The sequence below is a fragment of the Podarcis liolepis genome, assembly GCF_965112155.1.
Source record: "Podarcis liolepis genome assembly, chromosome: 9".
Lineage (NCBI taxonomy): Eukaryota > Metazoa > Chordata > Lepidosauria > Squamata > Lacertidae > Podarcis > Podarcis liolepis.
In genome coordinates, this window is record NC_139564.1 from 2,895,727 (window position 1) to 2,914,341 (window position 18,615).

Consider the following 18,615-nt stretch of genomic DNA (forward strand, 5'->3'; position numbering starts at 1 on the left):
GGTTTGAACAGCTGGCCACGAGAGCAAATGAAAACACCATTGGAAAATGCATCCATCTAAACCTGGCCCATTTCTCTACTCAAGCCAACACTGGGCAATAAATTGGTTTCAGTAATCAGAATCAGAGTTGCAGAGTTGACCCCTAAGGGTCATCTAGTCCAGCCCCTGCAATGCAGTAATATGCAGCCATCCCATATGGGGATCGAACCTGTAACCTTGGTGTTATTCCGCTTTTCAGAGTGTAAGGGCCCCTCCAGGTCAGCGTTTTCAGGCAAGTGCATTATGCAACATGTTATTGACACAAAGATAGTGCAATAGTGGTGGTTTTAGTCTGCCTCATTAGCAGTGCAGGGACCCTTCCTCAAAAATATTATATTATTGCTGTCTGGAGGGACTACAGATGCACGTTTTTACCCTGGTCTTTGACTGTGGGTTAAACCACAGAGCCTAGGACTTGCTGATCAGAAGGTTGGCGGTTCGAATCCCTGTGATGGGGTGAGCACCCGTTGCTCGGTCCCTGCTCCTGCCAACCTAGCAGTTCTAAAGCACACCCAAGTGCAAGTAGATAAATAGGTACCACTCCAGCGGGAAGGTAAACGCCGTTTCCGTGCACTACTCTGGTTCGCCAGAAGCGGCTTAGTCATGCTGGCCACATGACCCAGAAGCTGTACGCCGGCTCCCTTGGCCAATAAAGCGAGATGAGCGCCGCAACCCCAGAGTCGGTCACGACTGGACCTAATGGTCAGGGGTCCCTTTACCTTTACCTTTTTGACTCATGAGATGTGTGCTTTCAGGCCTCATCCTATTCTTGTGACTGAAATCTGTTTTAACTGTTTTTAATTCTCAATTTTAAGTTTTTCGTAACCCACCCTGGGACCTGCTGTGGCGAAGGGCAGTTGTTGTTGTGTTGCTGTTGTTTGCTATTTCAACAGCAAACACAGGGCAACACACACACACACACTGGAATGCTTGTAATATGAAAAGTTGTAGGATATGCACTGATTGGACATGAAGCAGAGTCTGTAGGCACTGGCTGGAGATGCCACACAAAGATGGAAGGAATGGGTGCTGGAATCACTTGGGTCCATATGCACTCACTTGACAGCTCCAAGGAATGGGACTGGGGCATGGGGCAGTTGTGTGGGGTGCAGGATGGAAGCACAGAATATATAACAACTATACACAGACACGCACACTAAAACAGGGGTCAGCAAAATTTTTCAGCCGGGGGCCGGTCCACTGTAGCACCCTGCTTGTGGTTAACGCTTAGCTGGAATGAAATATTCAACGCAGCAATAGAGAAATTAAAATAATAATTTATTTGTCAGACAAATAAATGAGAGACACAGTGGTATATTGTTACCAATGCTCTGCCCTTCCAGCCCTGATGGCCAGCACTTATATTTCCTCAGCCCAGCCCCCTTGCTCCTCCTTTGGCTGCCTCTGTCCAATCAGCCTGGTTGAAATTCCTATTGGCTGCTTGCTAGAACCCATCATAAAAGATACACCCATTTCCTATTACCTTTTATGGGAGGCAAAGAGCTATATTTCCTTCTATCTATAAATGGCAAACAAGTATCCATATATCTTACATTTACCTCGACCAGGCACCTTAATTATCAGATTATCTTTGCCCTATTGCCCTATTGCCCTATTCACTGCAAAATGGATGGCTAATTGTTCTAATTTTATCTTAAACAGAGATCTTGGGTTCACCTTCTCACACACCATCTATGAAATAAGAATCTAACATAAGAATCTAACATTTCTTACTTTCTAAATCCTTTGCATAATTACATTTAAGCCAATATATTTCATACATAACATATATAGATTTTTAGAAGAAAAGGAACTTAGAGAACTTAGAGAATTTAGCTTTTACTAAGTTCTCTGAAGCTTCAAAGCAGCTTCAGAGAGCAGCCTCTTCGGTTTTCCCAGACAGCTGCTGTTCCCATTAGCTCTTGCCCTTTTTAACCTTATGAAAATGTGGCTCAAGTTTTAATGGGAGGCACAATAATTCTTACTATTTACCAACACTTAATTGTGTTTTTGCAGCTTGATTGTATTCTGTAATTTGTATGGTCAGTGTGACCTTTTGCTCCTAGCCTGTAATTTCCTTTTACAACCCTGAGGCACTGCTTATAGATCAGTGGAGCCCTTGAACAGGAAGATGAACAGCTGCCAGCTGCTTTATGCCTGGCATGAGATACGAACATTTACAAATATATTTTTAAGCTCATTTTAAAAATGCAGGTCTTCATCAGATGCCTCAAGATCTTGTGGGGGGCTGGACTATATTTTGAAAATAAAAATAAAAATGAATTCCTATGCCCCACAAATAACCCAGAGATGCATTTGAAATAAAAGCACACATTCTACTCATGTAAAAACACCAGGCAGGCTCCACAAATAACCCAGTGATGCATTTTAAATAAAAGGACACATTCTACTCATGTAAACACACGCTGATTCCCGGACTGTCAGCGGGCAGGATTTAGAAGGCAATTGGGTTGGATCTGGCCCCCAGGCCTTAGTTTGCCTACCCATGCTCTAAAACTAGCTTCTCATTTTCAGCCATGGCAGCAGGTATGGAGCATGGCCTCTCCTGCCTGTTGTGGACTGGTCGGATGCAGAAAAAGTAGTAGGAGGCATCAGCCAAGGAACCATCAGGGGAAGAAGGCTCAGAGCCAGGGGATTGGTGTTGGGCTGATGGTGAGTGGCCAGAGGGAAGAGACTGGGAGGAGGAGACGTTGGAAGCTGGAAGGGCAACAGAGTTTAGTGAGCAGGAAGAGGCGGTGGCAGACTGCAGTCCAGACTCTGAGGCTGAAGCAGAGGCTGGAGAGGAGGGCGGCCAAGAGGCGCTGAAGAATCCAGGGAGTCTCCGCCTCCTGCTGCGACCAGCTACCCTCCCCCCTGACCTATGATAACGTGCAGAGAAATATGAAAAGAGCAGAACGGAGATTAGTTGTGTGCAGATGCAGTTTGAGACTGCGTGGGGAAAACCCAGGAGAGGAGGAGCCCTAGAGGGGTGGGAAGGTGGGGACCTTCAGTTGCTGAAACCACTGGGCTTGAGCTGTGGTTTGTTTCTTTGAATAAAGATTTAACTTCATCGGCCTCGGGTGATTTATTGCTTTTAGTTGCTGACCTACGCCAGGCTCAAGCCTTGACACTGCCTTTCCCAAACACACCCGAATGAACAAGGACAAGCCACTGGTTCTTTAATTCATTATTGGTGAGGCACTCGCTTACATCAGATCCTAATGTGCTAGTAATACACAAGAACACTACCTGCTAACTAGCTGTCTAGGCAACCTATGGCCTCAGACCTATGCCCCGTCTCGGATATTTGGAAGAGGAGCCTAGCTCTGCCCCCATTCCTTCTTAAACCTCCTTGGCTGATGTGGTTCCCTTCACTTCAGTACTTGGCCCCACAATCAGGACCAATAGCAACTGTAGGATACAGTGGTATCTCAGGTTAAGTACTTAATTCGTTCCCGAGGTCCGTTCTTAACCTGAAACTGTTCTTAACCTGAAGCACCACTTTAGCTAATGGAGCCTCCTGCTGCTGCCACGCAATTTCTGTTCTCATCCTGAAGCAAAGTTCTTAACCCGAGGTATTATTTCTGGGTTAGTGGAGTCTGTAACCTGAAGCGTATGTAACCTGAAGCGTATGTGTCAGAGCTGCCCTAGGTCCCAGCTCACAAAGGACCAACGCTAGTTTGTTGTTATATACAAAGGTTTTTATTGAAGTTCATTTTCGTTTCACAGCCGCAGCGTGCAGCTCTACGTCTGAAACTCTAGACCGCTGAAGCTCCGTCTGAGTCTCCTCCCCCCCATACACCAGTTTAAGACTCTAGCCTTGCTCCACCTCTTCCTCTGCTCTTTCCTCCTCTGGGTCCGCCTGTCCGCTGGGGTCTCGCCCTTCCTAGACTCTTCTGACGCTGAGTCCCCTGAGTCTTCCCCCTGCCTCCGGCGGGCTTTAGGACCTGGTTCCCAATCCGGGCTTTCTGCTGTCCCGCGCGCCTGTACGTTTGAACTTGGCGCGTGCGCCCAGCCGGCAACCTTCCTCCTGACCGTTACACTGCTCCTGTCACTGCTTCCCCCTTCGGGGAGGCTAGCTGGACTTGACCTCCCCTCCGCTCCCCCACTCTCCGGTAGAGGCGTGGTCAGTCTCGACTCATCTTCTCTCCCTGCTGGAGGAGACGCTGGCCCTGACACCTGGGACTCTTTCCCCCCACTACACTCTGGTGGGGAAGCTGGTCCTGATCTCCAGCTGCTGCTTTGGGAGTCCCCACTGGCCCCCCTTGCCCTGACCATCGGCGCCTCCTTCTGGGAATCTTCTGATTCGCTGGAGAAGCTCATGGAATCTCTCGGGTCACTGCTATACCCCCCTACGCTGCCCTCCGATTCTTCCCCTTTGCTCTCCATTTCCTCTCTCCCCTGTGCCTCTGTTCCTGAGGCCCTGACAGTATGCAACCCAAGGTACCACTGTATTTTGTTCAGCCCCCGTAGGGCTGCCATAATCGGTGCCAACAACAAAGCATTGCTTTTTCACAACTTTTAATGCATGGATTCGCCAGATCTGAAGGAAAAGTCAAAATCCAGGGAAGGGGAATGTTCATGAATACTCACTGATTTGTTGTCATGGAGAGTGGGATATGACTGAAGTAATTCATGCATTATTTTTTGGTGTCCATCTTTGTGGGGTTCAAAATAAGTTCTATTTTTCCGGCCTTGAGGAAGCAGGATTAACTAGGAGTGGAGTTTTTTCACGCACCGTTTTCATAAGGTGGTAAGCTGACTTGCAGCGAAATGGCGCCCTGTCCATTCCCCCCCCCCCTTTTGCCTGTAGATCAGGGAGAGCAGCACTTACGACTTACGTCATCCACCTTTCATCTGGACTCACCCTACAAACTGCAGCTTTTCTCTCATAGCAGTTAACATTGTTCCAACAGTTTCCTGGGGTTGCACAATTCATTCGAATTTCAACACAATCTTCGCTTAAGGGACCCCACGAGTCTGGCTGACCTGGCTCCCAAAAGCTGAAAAGAAGAGGCAATACAAATCAATCCAGAATGGCGCTCTACTTTTGCTATGGGGAAAAAAAGAGCTCTGTGCAGTGTGCAGACTCTTAGCACTAAAGTAGAAGCAGACTTCTCACACAAAGTAGATGGTTTGAGAATTTGAATTTGAACCAATGGATTCAAGTTACAAGAGATTGCAGCTCAACATCAGGAAGAACTTTCTGGAAGTAAGAGCTGTTCAACAGTGGAACGGTCTCCCTTGGGAGATTGTCAACTTCCTTGGAGGTGTTAAGCAGAGGCTGGATGGCCATCTGTCAGGGATGTTAGGGGGTTGGACTAGATGACCCTCAGGGTCCCTTCCAACTCTACAATTCTATGATTCTATGTTACCGCAAGCAAGCGTTATCAAACACTTTCCTTATCACAGAATTCCATTTCGAAGAGAAACAGGTTGAATTGCACAACCTGAATTTGTCAACTGAATGCCACCCGAAAATAGTGAAAGTCTGGAAGAGCTCTTAGTAACGTTATTTTTGAGAAAGTCTATACAATAAAAGGATGCAGAGAAGCTTTTTCATGGACCCACCTGGTTTTGAATGGCGTCTTACCATCAACCCACTTCCAGCTTTTGCCATCTTTTAAGAGTCCAATCCATACACTTTGTTTCGATGCCTTGGACAGTGATTCCACAAAAGTCTGCAAGACAGAAATAGAGTGTCTTCACCTGGAATAAGGGGTAAGGGGGAAATTCAACTGAGTTCACATTTAAGGGCAAATCAATCTGATTCACAGTTTCTGATACAACACATCAACCAAAACGGCGACCAACCTAGGTGCATAGCAAGGCCATTGAAGAAAAACCTGAAAAATAGGGAGGGAGGGAGTTTGAAGAAGCGAGCCAAGAGGAAGCCCTCTGGCTCACGCCTGATTTTAAGTGTTCCCGGCCACGCCCCCACCAGCCGCTGGATTAGCTGGCTGGTTGATGACATGACCGGGATCCCCTGGGCAACGCGGGATTTCGTTCCCCACCCCCGGAGGAGAGTGGGTGGCTGTGAGGTCCACCGCAACTCCTCCCCACAGGGAAGTGGAGCGGATTTGCCGGGGCAGAAGCACCACATTGGTTATTCTACTTCAGCATCTTTCTGAGAAACCAACCATCCATGCTGACGTGTGACAGGGAGCATTTCCCAGATTGTACCACTTCAGGTTGCAGGGAAGGGGCTGTGTGGCTTGAGTGGCGCATCTCCACATGCAAGGTGGCTTTCAAGTAAGGCAGGGCTAGCCAACTCCCAAGGGACTGCAATCTACTCACAGAGTTAAGAACTGGCAGTGATCTACCCCCCCCCCCTTTTTGGATTCAGGTCAAAGTTGTTGAGTTTTTTCAAGGAGGAGGTTGAGCTTCTTTTAGGAGAGCCACAGTTGTTCAGCTTCTTTGGGGGGGGGGGGAAGCCAATGATCTACTAGTGATCTACCACAGACATCCAGTGATCTTCTGGTAGATCATGATCTACCTGTTGGACATGCCTGAAGTAAGGCAATAAAGGCTTTTTGGGAAATGATATACAATGAATTGGGAAAAAAAAAGTTTAAAATAACTTTTGGAAAAAAACCAACAACCCAGCAGCCTTCTTATTAGGAATTGTAGGTACCAACATCCCAAAGGAACAGAAAAGACTCTTCATGTATGCGACAACAGCAGCACGGATGCTACTAGCCCAGAGATGGAAAGAAGAAAGAGTCTCTATCAGAGAAGAATAGCAAACCAAGACTACGCTGAAATGGCAAAACTGACCGGAAAGCTCAGGAGCTAAGAAGAGAAAAACTTCAAGAAAGAATGGGAAAAATTTAGAATTTATTTAGGAGAATAAATCTGCAAGCAGATGAAAACATTAGCAGGATTTTAATCTTGCTTGTAGTGTAACAAATACTATGTACAGTATGGATAGATATAAAATATAGACTAGGAAATAATATGCAGTTGAAACTGTTGACAATAGGACCCATGGAGGGGATGGGGGAAGTCTCGCGATTCAGAGAAATCTCTATATGGATATGTATTTGGTTTTGTTATAAATTTATATCTGTAAAATCAAATATGAAAGATCAAAACAAAACAAAACAAAGCAAAACAAAACAAAACATAACATAACAAAACAAGGTAGCTTCCAAGTAAAGCACCACCATGCTAAGGCATCATAAAAGCACTCAGAAGCACGAAACATAAGTGCGAATATAATCCAGCAGAGGAGCTACTAAACGGCCTCAGCCCAGTATACCTGAAGGAGCGTCTCCACCTCCATTGCTCTGCCCGGACACTGAGGTCCAGTGCTGAGGGCCTTCTGGCGGTTCCCTCACTGCGAGAAGCCAAGTTACAGGGAACCAGGCAGAGGGCCTTCTCAGTGGTGGCACCCACCCTTTGGAACGCCCTCCCACCAGATGTCAAAGAGAACAACAACTACCAGACTTGTAGAAGACATCTGAAGGCAGCCCTGTTTAGGGAAGCTTTTAATGTTTGATGTATCACAGTATTTTAATATTCTTTTGGAAGCCGCCCAGAGTGGCTGGGGAAGCCCAGCCAGATGGGCGGGGTATAAATAATAAATTATTATTATTATTATTGGCTTCTGTCAAATAGTACCATCCAGTTGGTCCCCCCTCTATGGTTATCCTCAGCGACATAGAAGGGTGCTTTGGGGTCCCCACTTCACTCAAGGGTCAGGTTGTAAAATCAGGTTGTGTTATGAATGCATTTGCCTTCTAGCATCCCATTGTTAGGCTTACCTCCTCGCTAGCAGTTGTGATGGGAGTCAAAGTAGCATTTCTGTTTTTACACGCCCTTCGGGCATAAAAAAATGCCGTTTCATAAGTGTCGAGGTAATAGAGGTGGCCATCATGTTGCTTCCACCCAGTGGATATCCTTTCAATGAAGGCGTCTTTGAGCCAACATGGCCGGATCATAAAAGGAACCCACCGAGAACAAGAAGAGCTTTTAGATCTCTGCAGATTTTAATATGCATCTCAGAAGTACATGTATTTCATTAAGTACCAATATGATACAAGACAGAGTTTTGACGTAATCCAACCCTGCAACATTCCAGTATATTCCCAAGAACATTTGTGATGTCTCAAAACAGGGACTCAAACCTGGGCAAAACATTATAGATTTATTGTTTACATCTAATTAGGAAACACTGTAACAGACACCGTTGGGAGGGGCAAAGGGACCTTAGCCCCCGGAAGTTGGCTCCTATCCTGGCAATGCAAATCAGTTGCTAGAGCTGGCGAGGAAGAGGAAGAGGAAGAGGTTGTGAATCTCACAACCAGCTTGAGGTTCTAGGGCTCTCCCAGTTTGTTTCGGGCCCCACACATCAAGCAGGCCTCATGCTGGATTTGATCTTTGGTGCAGGCGTAGATGTGATCATGTGCCCCTCGATGGAGGTGCCATGGTCTGATCACTACGCACTGAAAGCCAGGAATGACTTCCCGCCCCCACCCTGCTTAGGTGGCGAGCCTATTTGGGCTTACCCGTGGAGGCTGATGGACCCTGATGGATTCTGTCACGGCTTGCGGGACCCTGCTCCCCCTGGTGACTCATTGACTGAGCTTGGCGGCCATCGATGAGATCGCACCTAGGCGTCCTCTGTGACCTCACAGAAACTGGGCTCCCCGGTTTACCGAGGAGCTCTGGAAAATGAAGCGGGACCTCAGACGGCTAGAGCGAGTATGGCAGGGTGCCCGTGACGGAGCCACAAGAACATCTTATAGGGCGTTTATGAAAATCTATGAGATGGCAATGAAGGCTGCAAAGAAGTCTTACTTCTCAGCCTCCATTGCATTCACTAGCTCTTGCCCGGTGCAACTTTTTAGTTTGGAAGCTGTGGCTGGATGTTTACGTGGGAGCTGGTTGAAGTTAAATCCTTCGAAGACAGAGGTCCTTAGGCTGAGTCAAGATGATATGGGGTTGGGGGGCCAAATCCCATCCCTTGTGGGGGCGCAATTAGTGCCGGCACCTTCCCTCAGGAGTTTGGGTGTAATCTTTGACGCCTCCCTTTCTATGGAGGCGCAGGTTACAGCTATTACAAAGGCAGTATTTTTTCATCTCCGCCAAGCTAAGCAGTTGGTCCCTTACCTCTCCCGCCCCGACCTTGCCACTGTGATCCATGCGACGGTCACCTCCAGGCTTGATTATTGTAACTCATTCTACGTGGGGCTGTCCTTGAAAATGACCCAGAAACTCCAGCGGGTGCAGAATGCCACGGCGAGACTCCTTACGGGGTCCTCGCCTTGGGATCACATTCACCCAGTGCTATACCAGTTGCACTGGCTCCCAGTGGAGTACAGGATCAAGTTTAAGGTGATGGTTTTAACCTTTAAAGCCCTATACAGCCTAGGACCCTCGTACCTACGGGTCCGCCTCTCCTGGTATGCCCCATGGAGGACCTTACGGTCTGCAAATAACAGCATCCTAAAGATTCTGGGCCCCAGAGAGATTAGACTGGCCTTGACCAGAGCCAGGGCCTTTTTGGCCGTGGCCCTGGCCTGGTGGAATGCTCTGTCACAAGAGACTAGGGCCCTGTGAGATTTGACATCTTTTCGCAGGGCCTGCAAGGCGGAGCTGTTCCGCCAGACCTTTGGCCAGGGTTCAGTCTGACTCATTTTCTCCTTGTATAAGAACAAGCACGAAGGAGGTTCCCAGCCCACTCACAGGTACTTATAATATTAGTGGAAACAGTTGGTAACCACCTTCAATTTTAAACTGAAGATTGCCACTTGTCCAGTTTGTTTGAATTAATCGTGGGATGTATCTCAATTTATTGATTGCTTGTTTTTATGCATTGTCTTACTTGTATGATGTTAGCTGCTCTGAGCCCGGCTTTGGCTGGGGAGGGCGGGATATAAATAAAATTTAATTATTTGTTTAATAGGGCACCCTTCCCCAGCCTGGTAAGCTCCTGCGCTGGCTGAGGCTGATGGGAGTTTTGCTCCACGTGCTTTGGACCATGTGGGAAGGCACATGGTTGAGGCTCAAGAGTGGCCAGATGCAAAAAGGGACCACCACCATGTTCAGAGGCTGTGGGACTTTCAGGAGGTACAGATTCGGCTGGGCAAGGTTCTCCGTGTGCTCTGATTTGTTTGCATCACAGTCGCATAGAGTAACTTACCAATTGATAGCTGTAATTCAAAAATTTTAGAATCTATCTTGACCACTTCGAGCAGTAACTTCTGAGCTTCATTGAGTATTGCCGAATCTAAAGAGTTGTAGTGGATCAAGTCAGAGAGATCTCAAACACACACACACATGTAAAGTACTGTATTTTTCCGTGTATAACACGCCCCCATGTATAAGACGACCCATATTTTTGGGGACAAAAAATAAAATTTTGGAGGGGGAGACTGCCCAGAGTTGTTGAGTTTTTTTGGGGGCGGGATGCCCAACTGCACACTCAACGAAACCACAGCAGATGGCACGCACGCCACAAATCAAACGCCCAGTTGCCGCAGACACAGCCAATCATCAGCAGGCCTTGCCACAGCAACCAAATACACGCCAAATCGCCCATCACCCCTCAGCTTTCCATGCATAAGAAGAGACACAGTTTTAGCCAATTATTTCTACAGAAATAATATAACTTTAGGATCAGAAAATTATGGTAATTGCGTTACATTCTGTTGCGCTCTGGCATAAGACAAGAAGCAGATCCCAGGGTTATGCTGATGGGAGCAGTCCTGATTTTCTGCAGCAGGGATCACCGAGAGGGAGGGATCCTGGTTAGTGTATATGGCGGCCAAAAAGAGGGCCAAACCCTTAACAGTATATGCCATTATATCAGTGTCCCTTTGTCTCAACCCCTATGATTGTGTACGGGAAATGGCTCTTATGGACATGATCCTGCAAAGGGTGCAATGATTCTGTGCGCAGATTGCCCAGTGTATGAAGGGCACATACACGTTAGTTATATCTATCCCTGGTCCCCCACCCGCAACTCAACTTGGTGAAGCTCTTATCCCTCCAACTCTGCCCCCAAACCCTAGAGATCACCTTGCAGTGACTACAGCTGTGATCCTATAGATCAGGGGTAGTCAACCTTTTTATACCTACCGCCCACTAATGCATCTTTTTTGATGGTAAAATTTCCTTACTGCTCACCAGTGCTCAATGGAAGGAGGATTCAGCTTGTGCCGTAGAACCCCCTACAGCCCACCTAGAATCCTGAAATCCCCACTAGTGGGCGGTAGTGGGTATAGCAGGGGTTGATGACCCCTGCTATAGATCTTCCAGATGCAATGGGATTTCCTCCCAAGTAAGAGAGAAAAAGTATAAATGCATCACTGAATTGAAGTTTAAACTGTTTATTAGCAATTCTAGCCCTTCCTTGCACAAACACACACTTCCCTCCATGTCACTTTTTAAAAAGCCAGCAATAATTAAAAATGGACTATCTAAGACCTAAGAGGAACCCTGCCCAGTAACTGGCCACTACACTTTGGACCAGTTGAAGTTTCTTCCAAGGGCAGCCTCACATAGAGCACATTGCAATGTTCTGTGTGAGAAGTTTTGATGAGTTCAAACAAAATGGACCAAAGAAAGGGGAATCAGCTAGTGAACTTCTGCTGCAATTCCTCAGGACTAAACTTTATCAGATTCTTTGGCAAAAAGGTATGTTGGACTTACTGCGAACTTCCTTTCTCTTCAATAGATGGAAGTTACCCAGGAATGGCTTGCTCCTCCCACTTGCCTCAGAAGCAGGGCTATGCAAATGACTTTGGGCTTGGTCTGAGCCAGTAGGAGAACTCTCCCCTGGTTTCAGGACACAATTGCAGCTGAATGAAAAAAGGAATTATGGAATATTTCTTGCAGTTCAAGAAACCATTACCTTCTGTTCCCGTAAACACAAATAAGTGGGCATATAAAAAAAGCCAATGCAATTCTGGGCTGCATCAATAGGAGTATAGCATCTAGATCAAGGGAAGTAATAGTGCCACTGTATTCTGCTCTGGTCAGACCTCACCTGGAGTACTGGAGTACTGGAGTCCAGTTCTGGGCACCACAATTCAAGAAGGACACTGACAAACTGGAAGGTGTCCAGAGGAGGGCAACCAAAATGGTCAAAGGCCTGGAAACGATGCCTTAGGAGGAACGGCTAAGGGAGCTGGGCATGTTTAGCCTGGAGAAGAGGAGGTTAAGGGGTGATATGATAGCCATGTTCAAATATATAAAAGGATGTCACATAGAGGAGGGAGAAAGGTTGTTTTCTGCTGCTCCAGAGAAGCGGACACGGAGCAATGGATCCAAACTACAAGAAAGAAGATTCCACCTAAACATTAGGAAGAACGTCCTGACAGTAAGAGCTGTTCGACAGTGGAATTTGCTGCCCAGGAGTGTGGTGGAGTCTCCTACTTTGGAGGTCTTTAAGCAGAGGCTTGACAACCATATGTCAGGAGTGCTCTGATGGTGTTTCCTGCTTGGCAGGGGGTTGGACTTGATGGCCCTTGTGGTCTCTTCCAACTCTATGATTCTATGATCTATAACTAACCCCTGCCTGAAGAAGATTAGATAGAAAGTCACCCCCTCGACCTTAATCTATCGCAATAATTGGCTCCTGAAGTCAACCCTAACCCTAACCCCTTATACTGTGGCAGGGAGACAGTTCTTGGGTGATTCATCTACTGAAGAGAATTAACATCCATGGGAAACCCAGTCTTCTAGGCTTGGAGTAATATAGGAATGGCATGTTTTAAAAAATGGCAAAGCAGTACACTGTACAGTGGATGCTCGGGTTGTGAACGTGATCCGTGCAGGAGGCACGTTCGCAACCCGCAGCGCCACGTCTGCGCATGCCCGGGTGTTGCAATTCGGCACTTCTGTGCATGTACAAAGCACGATTTAGCGCTTCTGTGCATGTGCGAGCGCCAAAACCTGGAAGTAACCCATTCCAGTACTTCCGGGTTTAGCGCGGTGCACAACCTGAAAACACGCAACCTGAAGTGTCTGTAACCTGAGGTATGACTGTACACCCACCCTGGGGAGCTGTCCAATTCGGACAACAGACAGAGCCTCACAAGTTACATTCTGTCTTGGTCTGGGTGGAGTTATAGGCCCTTGGACAGCTCCAATAACAAGAGAAAGAAAGTCTGATTTAACCTGTGCCGTCTGGCTGGCAGTGCAGAGTTTGGCTTCCATTTACACTCCTGTTGTTTGTCTGTATATATAGGTTAATGGGAGGGTTTTGCAGAGGAAACGGAACGAATTGGTCTCTAACTATAGACTGGCATTTAAAGGTACTGAGCCCAAAGTCATTTGATAGCCTTGCCTCTGGAGCAAGTGAGGGAAATGGCCTGCTCCTAACTGCCCTCCAAAACTGAAGGGGGAATCTTGGGTTCCATATGGGGTTACACAACTGCTGAATATTGTGAATGGAATAGAAGGGTATTCTTAGAGAAGAGGCATTGGAAGACAGGTGGGCAATAAAACACTCCCTCTTTACATGACTGTAAGCCCTCCTTCAGGTATGGGATGATGACCCAGCGTGGGAGAGAGGGAAAGGACTTGAGCATCAACACTGCAACTCATTACTTACCGTTCATGTGTTCAAAGGACTGATTTCGACTGACCATGAATTCCCGAATCCTCTGCATAGCATTGATCTTTAGTGCTACTTCTTGTGATTCCAAATAATCTAATACCAAGGAAGGTAGAAAAGGAGTACTGTTTAGACACAACCTAGTGAGATGGTCATTCTGAGCATAGCACACACCTGCCTCCCCCTGCAATGGTCACAAGGACTCAATTTCTAATGCCATTGCTCAGTCCTGGAACAGGCGCTGACATACGAAAGGAGACAGTGCACTGGAGCGCAAGTGGAATGTGGCAATCAGCTACCTCTTTGTGCAGAGCTTAGCTGGTGGGGGGTTTCCACATAGATTGAATCAAATCAATGGGGAGTACAAGGACTTAATGGAGGTAGGGTTGTGCCTCCCCTCTTTTTGAAAGGGTTCTTCATATTCTTTGCTATAAGAGTAGGAACTTACACAGAACAAGCAGCACAGTTGAGATAGAAAGCATGAGGACACACAGGAACCCAACAGCCCATTCCCTATAGTAAGATTCCTCCTCATTAGGCAGTGTCTCTGGAAGGAAAAAAAGGAACGAAAATTGTCCTTGGACCACCCATAGAAAGCACCCTGGCATCATCCCAGTGGATAAGTTGTTCATATATTCTGGCTTTAGCCAGCAGCACCTAAACCACAAAAGCTTTGAAAGCTGCTGCTCAATAAACCTACACTGGACTGAAAGCTTGATAACTTGATAATTATGGGCTTGTCACAAATCTTCCCTCTGTCTTCCAAGGAGCACCCTGTTGGGATTTTTGCCTATGTGCTATCTGATGCAGCTTCCCACAAAAGCAATTAAGGAGTGGGCCGGAGACCAAGAAGACTGAGCAGAGGGAGTTATCCTGCCTAGAGATATGGGACCTTGGATACAACTCTGCTATTGGACGAGGCCACTCACATAGGCATGATGACACATGACCTTCCTGTTGGTTAGTGGCTGGTTGGTCAATGTTGTTCTGAGAGTTAGTTGGAGTTTGTTCAGAAAGAGTTAAGATCCATGTCTGTATCTGTTGGGATATGACTACTACGCAGCTGCGAACAAGCAGCTGGATGTTTACATCACATGATGGAGCTAACCGTGGGACAGGAAGCGCCAGGGATTTCTTAGAGATCTGTTCTTTGTGTAACATGAGACCTTCTTGTTGCTTGTGTGAAGGAAGTCTGAGTCAGTTGCTCGGGGAAGTCTGAGTGAAAGGACATGTTTTTGTACAGTTGTACAGTCAGAAATAAACTGTAGAGATGTAGCAGACTTTCTGACTATCTTCTTTCTCCTGCTGCTATGCAAGAGGGAAGGGGGTGTGCACCTTTCATCAGGGAGGTGTCACCTATCAAGATCTCCCTGGACTGCCGGGATGCCAGCCAGGGAAGATCACCAGTAAACAGGCTGCTGCCTTCATGGATTCCGCCACCTGAGGCAGTCACCTCAGCTTGTGAGTTGGGTGGGCCAGCCTTGGCTTCTTGTTTCCCCTAGCCTTTCCTCCTGTACATCAACAATGCCAGTATAAAATAAACATCATGATCAATAGAAGGCAATAGTCAATAACACCTAACTTACTCTATGTAGGGTACACACAGACACAACAGCAACAAAACCTTGCTAAGCATTGCAAAATATAAAGGCTTATATTCAGAAAGATAGGCAGAGTCCCACTGATTTTAACTAGACATTTTCATCTGAATTCTACAAGTATAAATTACTGAATTTCTTAAACACTTGGAGGAGTTCTTCTTTCTCTTCATGTTCCTGCCTGGAAGTTAAGATCTATATATTTGGCAGTGATTTGCTAATGGAACTTTTCTGCCATGATGCCCCATTTTTTGAATTTTCTACCCACTGAAATTTTTCTGGCACTTTTGTTGTTGACATTTATACACCAAGTCAATATGTGGCTACTTCTCTGAGCTTTTAGAGACCAAGAACTAAGCCATGGGTTGGAAAACGTAGGCCCAGGGGCTGTATCCAGCCCAATTGCCTTCAAAATCCTGCCCGCGGACGGTCTGGGAATCTGTGTGTTTTTACATGAGTAGAATGTGTGCTATTATTAAAAATGCATCTCTGGGTTATTTGTGGGGCATAGGAATTTGTTCACCCCCCCAAATATAGTCTGCCCCCCACAAGGTCTGAGGGACAGTGGACCGTGGTGCCCCCTGCTGAAAAAGTCTGCTGACCCCCTGTAGTAAGCCATAGTAAGCAGCATGTGACAGGGGGCAGGGATGAAAAAGAAAGAGGAAGCAGAGGGCTTGCAGAAGACCAGGTAAGATTTTTTGCTCATTGGGGATGGGCAAAGATGTCAATTTCTCATTTTTTCCAATTCTTAATTCAGTTCTCCACATTTCCAGACTAGATTGTGATTATTTTTTTAAAAAAACACATTCTAATGAAAATTCGCCAGTGTTTTAGTGCGAATTTCTCTTAATATGCACATATTTTATTGCAATTTGCCTAATCTACAAATTTGCAAAGGAATTTCCTTACGCTAAAGTTTTTTTGTATGTTATTTTTTGATATGCATTGCATTTTTATGCACACCTACTGCTAATACATGTGTGTGTGTTTTTAAATAAACATTGCTTGGCTGGACAAACACTTGCAAAATTTGGAGAAGTGTGAGTTTCAGAGTATGGCTCTGTTTCAGTTTGCATGTTGTTCTGGACAGTGAGAATCAGATAAGTACACCTTTAAATGTGAACTGAACTGAGTTTCTCCCCATCCCTAATTCTTAAATGGAGAAAGAAGCCCAAACTGGGAGTAGCTGTGTCTTTCACATCCTCTCTCCAGTTAAAGAGAAGCAAGCAAGGAAAGCAGACACAATGGAGGCCCCTGGGCCTTGCTCCAAATATAAAAATATGGTTTGTATTCCTGTGAACTGAAAATCAAATTAGAAACAACTTACTTTCTGATGTGAGACTACTGCCATTCTTCATTTTGTCTATTCATTTTCACTGGCTTCTCCACCTGGATTGTTCTCTACGGAAATATATAATGGACTTTGTTTTTTTAATATTTTTATTATTATTATCATCACTTTTAGCAAATCAATTTATAAATCAATATATCCAACTACATTTTCCCATTTCCCCCTTCCCTCCCACTCCCACCCTCCAAAGACTTCCCTCGGCTCCTCTCTCTGATTTGTTTATACATATTATTCTCTGCATGTTATAAAATTGTACATATCATTGCCTTATCTGTCATATGTTCTACTAATGAATTTGTGGATGTTTATTCAAAACCTGCCAAGACCACAAATCCTTTTGTGGTCTTTTTAAATAGTTTGTAAATAGTTCCTATTCTTCCTTGAAATCACGATTGTCCTTCTCACACAGTTTATATGTCAACTTTGCCAACTTTGCATAGCTCATCAGTTTTTCTTGCCATTGTTTTGTCGTCGGGACTTCCACATTCTTCCATCCTTGTGCTAACAAGACTCTTGCTGCTGTTGTAGCATACATAAATAGGTTTGTAGACTGCTTAAACTGTAACTAAAATACATCCTTCACAAACCTGGCATCCTCCTAATGGTATTTGGCTGGGGCTGATGGGAATTGTAATCCAAAACGACCTGCAACAGACCTGGTTGATGAAGGCTACATTAAGACGAATGGAGTACTTAAGGAGCACTCATAATGTTCATTATTATGCTCCTCCTGCTTTGTATGATAGGCTGGCTGGAGTTTTGTGGAGCATAGTTAACACAGCATTTGCACCCAGAAAGCCTCTGGGATATCCAGCAGCAGCAAAGCAATGCCTGAGATTTTGAAGTGTGGGTGACCATGTCAGATGACGCAGCACTGGGCAAGGCAGGGAATTCTCTGACTCAGTGAAAAGAGGGACAGAGAATTTTGTTCTGTCTGCCTTCTTAAGCAGACCGACCTAATTTGCACCTCCTGAACAAATAAGCAGCTCAAAATGTAATTATCATTTGGGTTTTTCGCGTTTCCAAATTTTGTGATATGGTCCTTGGCTCAAATTAAATACAAATGCATTTTTTAAACAACACCACCACCACACACACTTGTGTACTTTGTGATAAATACATTCAGCAACATGTGTGCCGAAATAATATATATATCTAAACACTTAGTTTGTGTTTAAAACTCATATTTGAATACAATTTTTCATACCGAATTTTCTTTCTTGTCAAAATTCACACCTCAGCATAGAAATGGGATGGAATGGACTTATGAATAAACACATATGAAACACATGTGAAAGTGACATGGATGAGAAACTGACTAATCTACCCATCCTTAAGTACAAGGCAGTTTCATACGAATAACATCCCCCACCCAATTCTGCCCCTATTTGGATACCGTGATGCTCCCATCAGCTGATCTTCTCTTGGCCTCAGCTTCGTCCTGCAGACAGATGTTCCTTCCTTCAACAGCTCCAACCACCTCCTACTTTGATGCAGAACATTCTAGAACTCTTCCCATTCAGCTTCTGCTGCTCCCTAACTGGGACTGGCAGCCAGCCAATCAGCATTCCACATAGAGCAGAAAGTCCGGGAGCCAGCGTGGTGTAGTGGTTCAGAGCAGTAGACTCGTAATCTGGTGAACCGGGTTCGCGTCTCTGCTCCTCCCCATGCAGCTGCTGGGTGACCTTGGGCCAGTCACACTTCTCTGAAGTCTCTCAGCCTCACTCACCTCACAGAGTGTTTGTTGTGGGGGAGGAAGGGAAAGGAGAATGTTAGCCGCTTTGAGATTCCTTAGGGTAGTGATAAAGCGGGATATCAAATCCAAACTCTTCTTCTTCTTCTTCTGGGAAAATACTTAGTTTACATATTTGCTAGAAGCCTTATAGCTGGGCTGGAAGATTGGGAAAATATTGCCTAACAGAAAAAGATCATTTGGCTGTCATTCTGGAGTGAATATTTTGAATATCGAATAGACCCCTTATTTCCTCTGTTAAGGACCAACTGGTTTGATGGTTCTGTTTTTCAATAGATGATGCAGTAAAATATTATAAAAGCAAGGA

The 18,615-nt window shown here is 45.7% G+C and overlaps 1 protein-coding gene across 2 annotated transcripts; it reads right to left on the minus strand.

Annotated features, from left to right (window-relative positions):
- Window positions 1-4,838: 4,838 nt before the first annotated feature.
- LOC310686490 (CD209 antigen-like protein C) lies at window positions 4,839-18,060 on the minus strand. Of its 2 annotated transcripts, none has more exons than XM_083460236.1 (8): window positions 17,952-18,060; window positions 16,532-16,605; window positions 14,055-14,153; window positions 13,604-13,702; window positions 10,187-10,273; window positions 7,806-7,957; window positions 5,611-5,720; window positions 4,839-5,042 (listed from the first exon to the last, which is right to left on the minus strand). In XM_083460236.1, the coding sequence occupies exons 2-8, from the start codon at window positions 16,560-16,562 to the stop codon at window positions 4,877-4,879; spliced, it is 744 nt and encodes a 247-aa protein (XP_083316362.1). In that variant the 5' UTR covers window positions 16,563-16,605; window positions 17,952-18,060; the 3' UTR covers window positions 4,839-4,876. The 2 variants fall into 2 exon arrangements, with proteins under 2 accessions (XP_083316362.1, XP_083316363.1); XM_083460237.1 differs by having other exon boundaries at window positions 5,611-5,748.
- Between the last annotated feature and the right edge of the window lie 555 nt (window positions 18,061-18,615).

Coding starts and splice junctions, on each gene's coding strand:
- LOC310686490 (XM_083460236.1), bottom strand. CDS start 16,562: ATGAAGAATGGCAGTAGTCTCACATCAGAAA. Junction 14,154..16,531: donor CAGTAGTCTCACATCAGAAA/GTAAGTTGTTTC, acceptor TTTTCCTTCCAG/AGACACTGCCTAATGAGGAG. Junction 13,703..14,054: donor AACTGTGCTGCTTGTTCTGT/GTAAGTTCCTAC, acceptor CCTTGGTATTAG/ATTATTTGGAATCACAAGAA.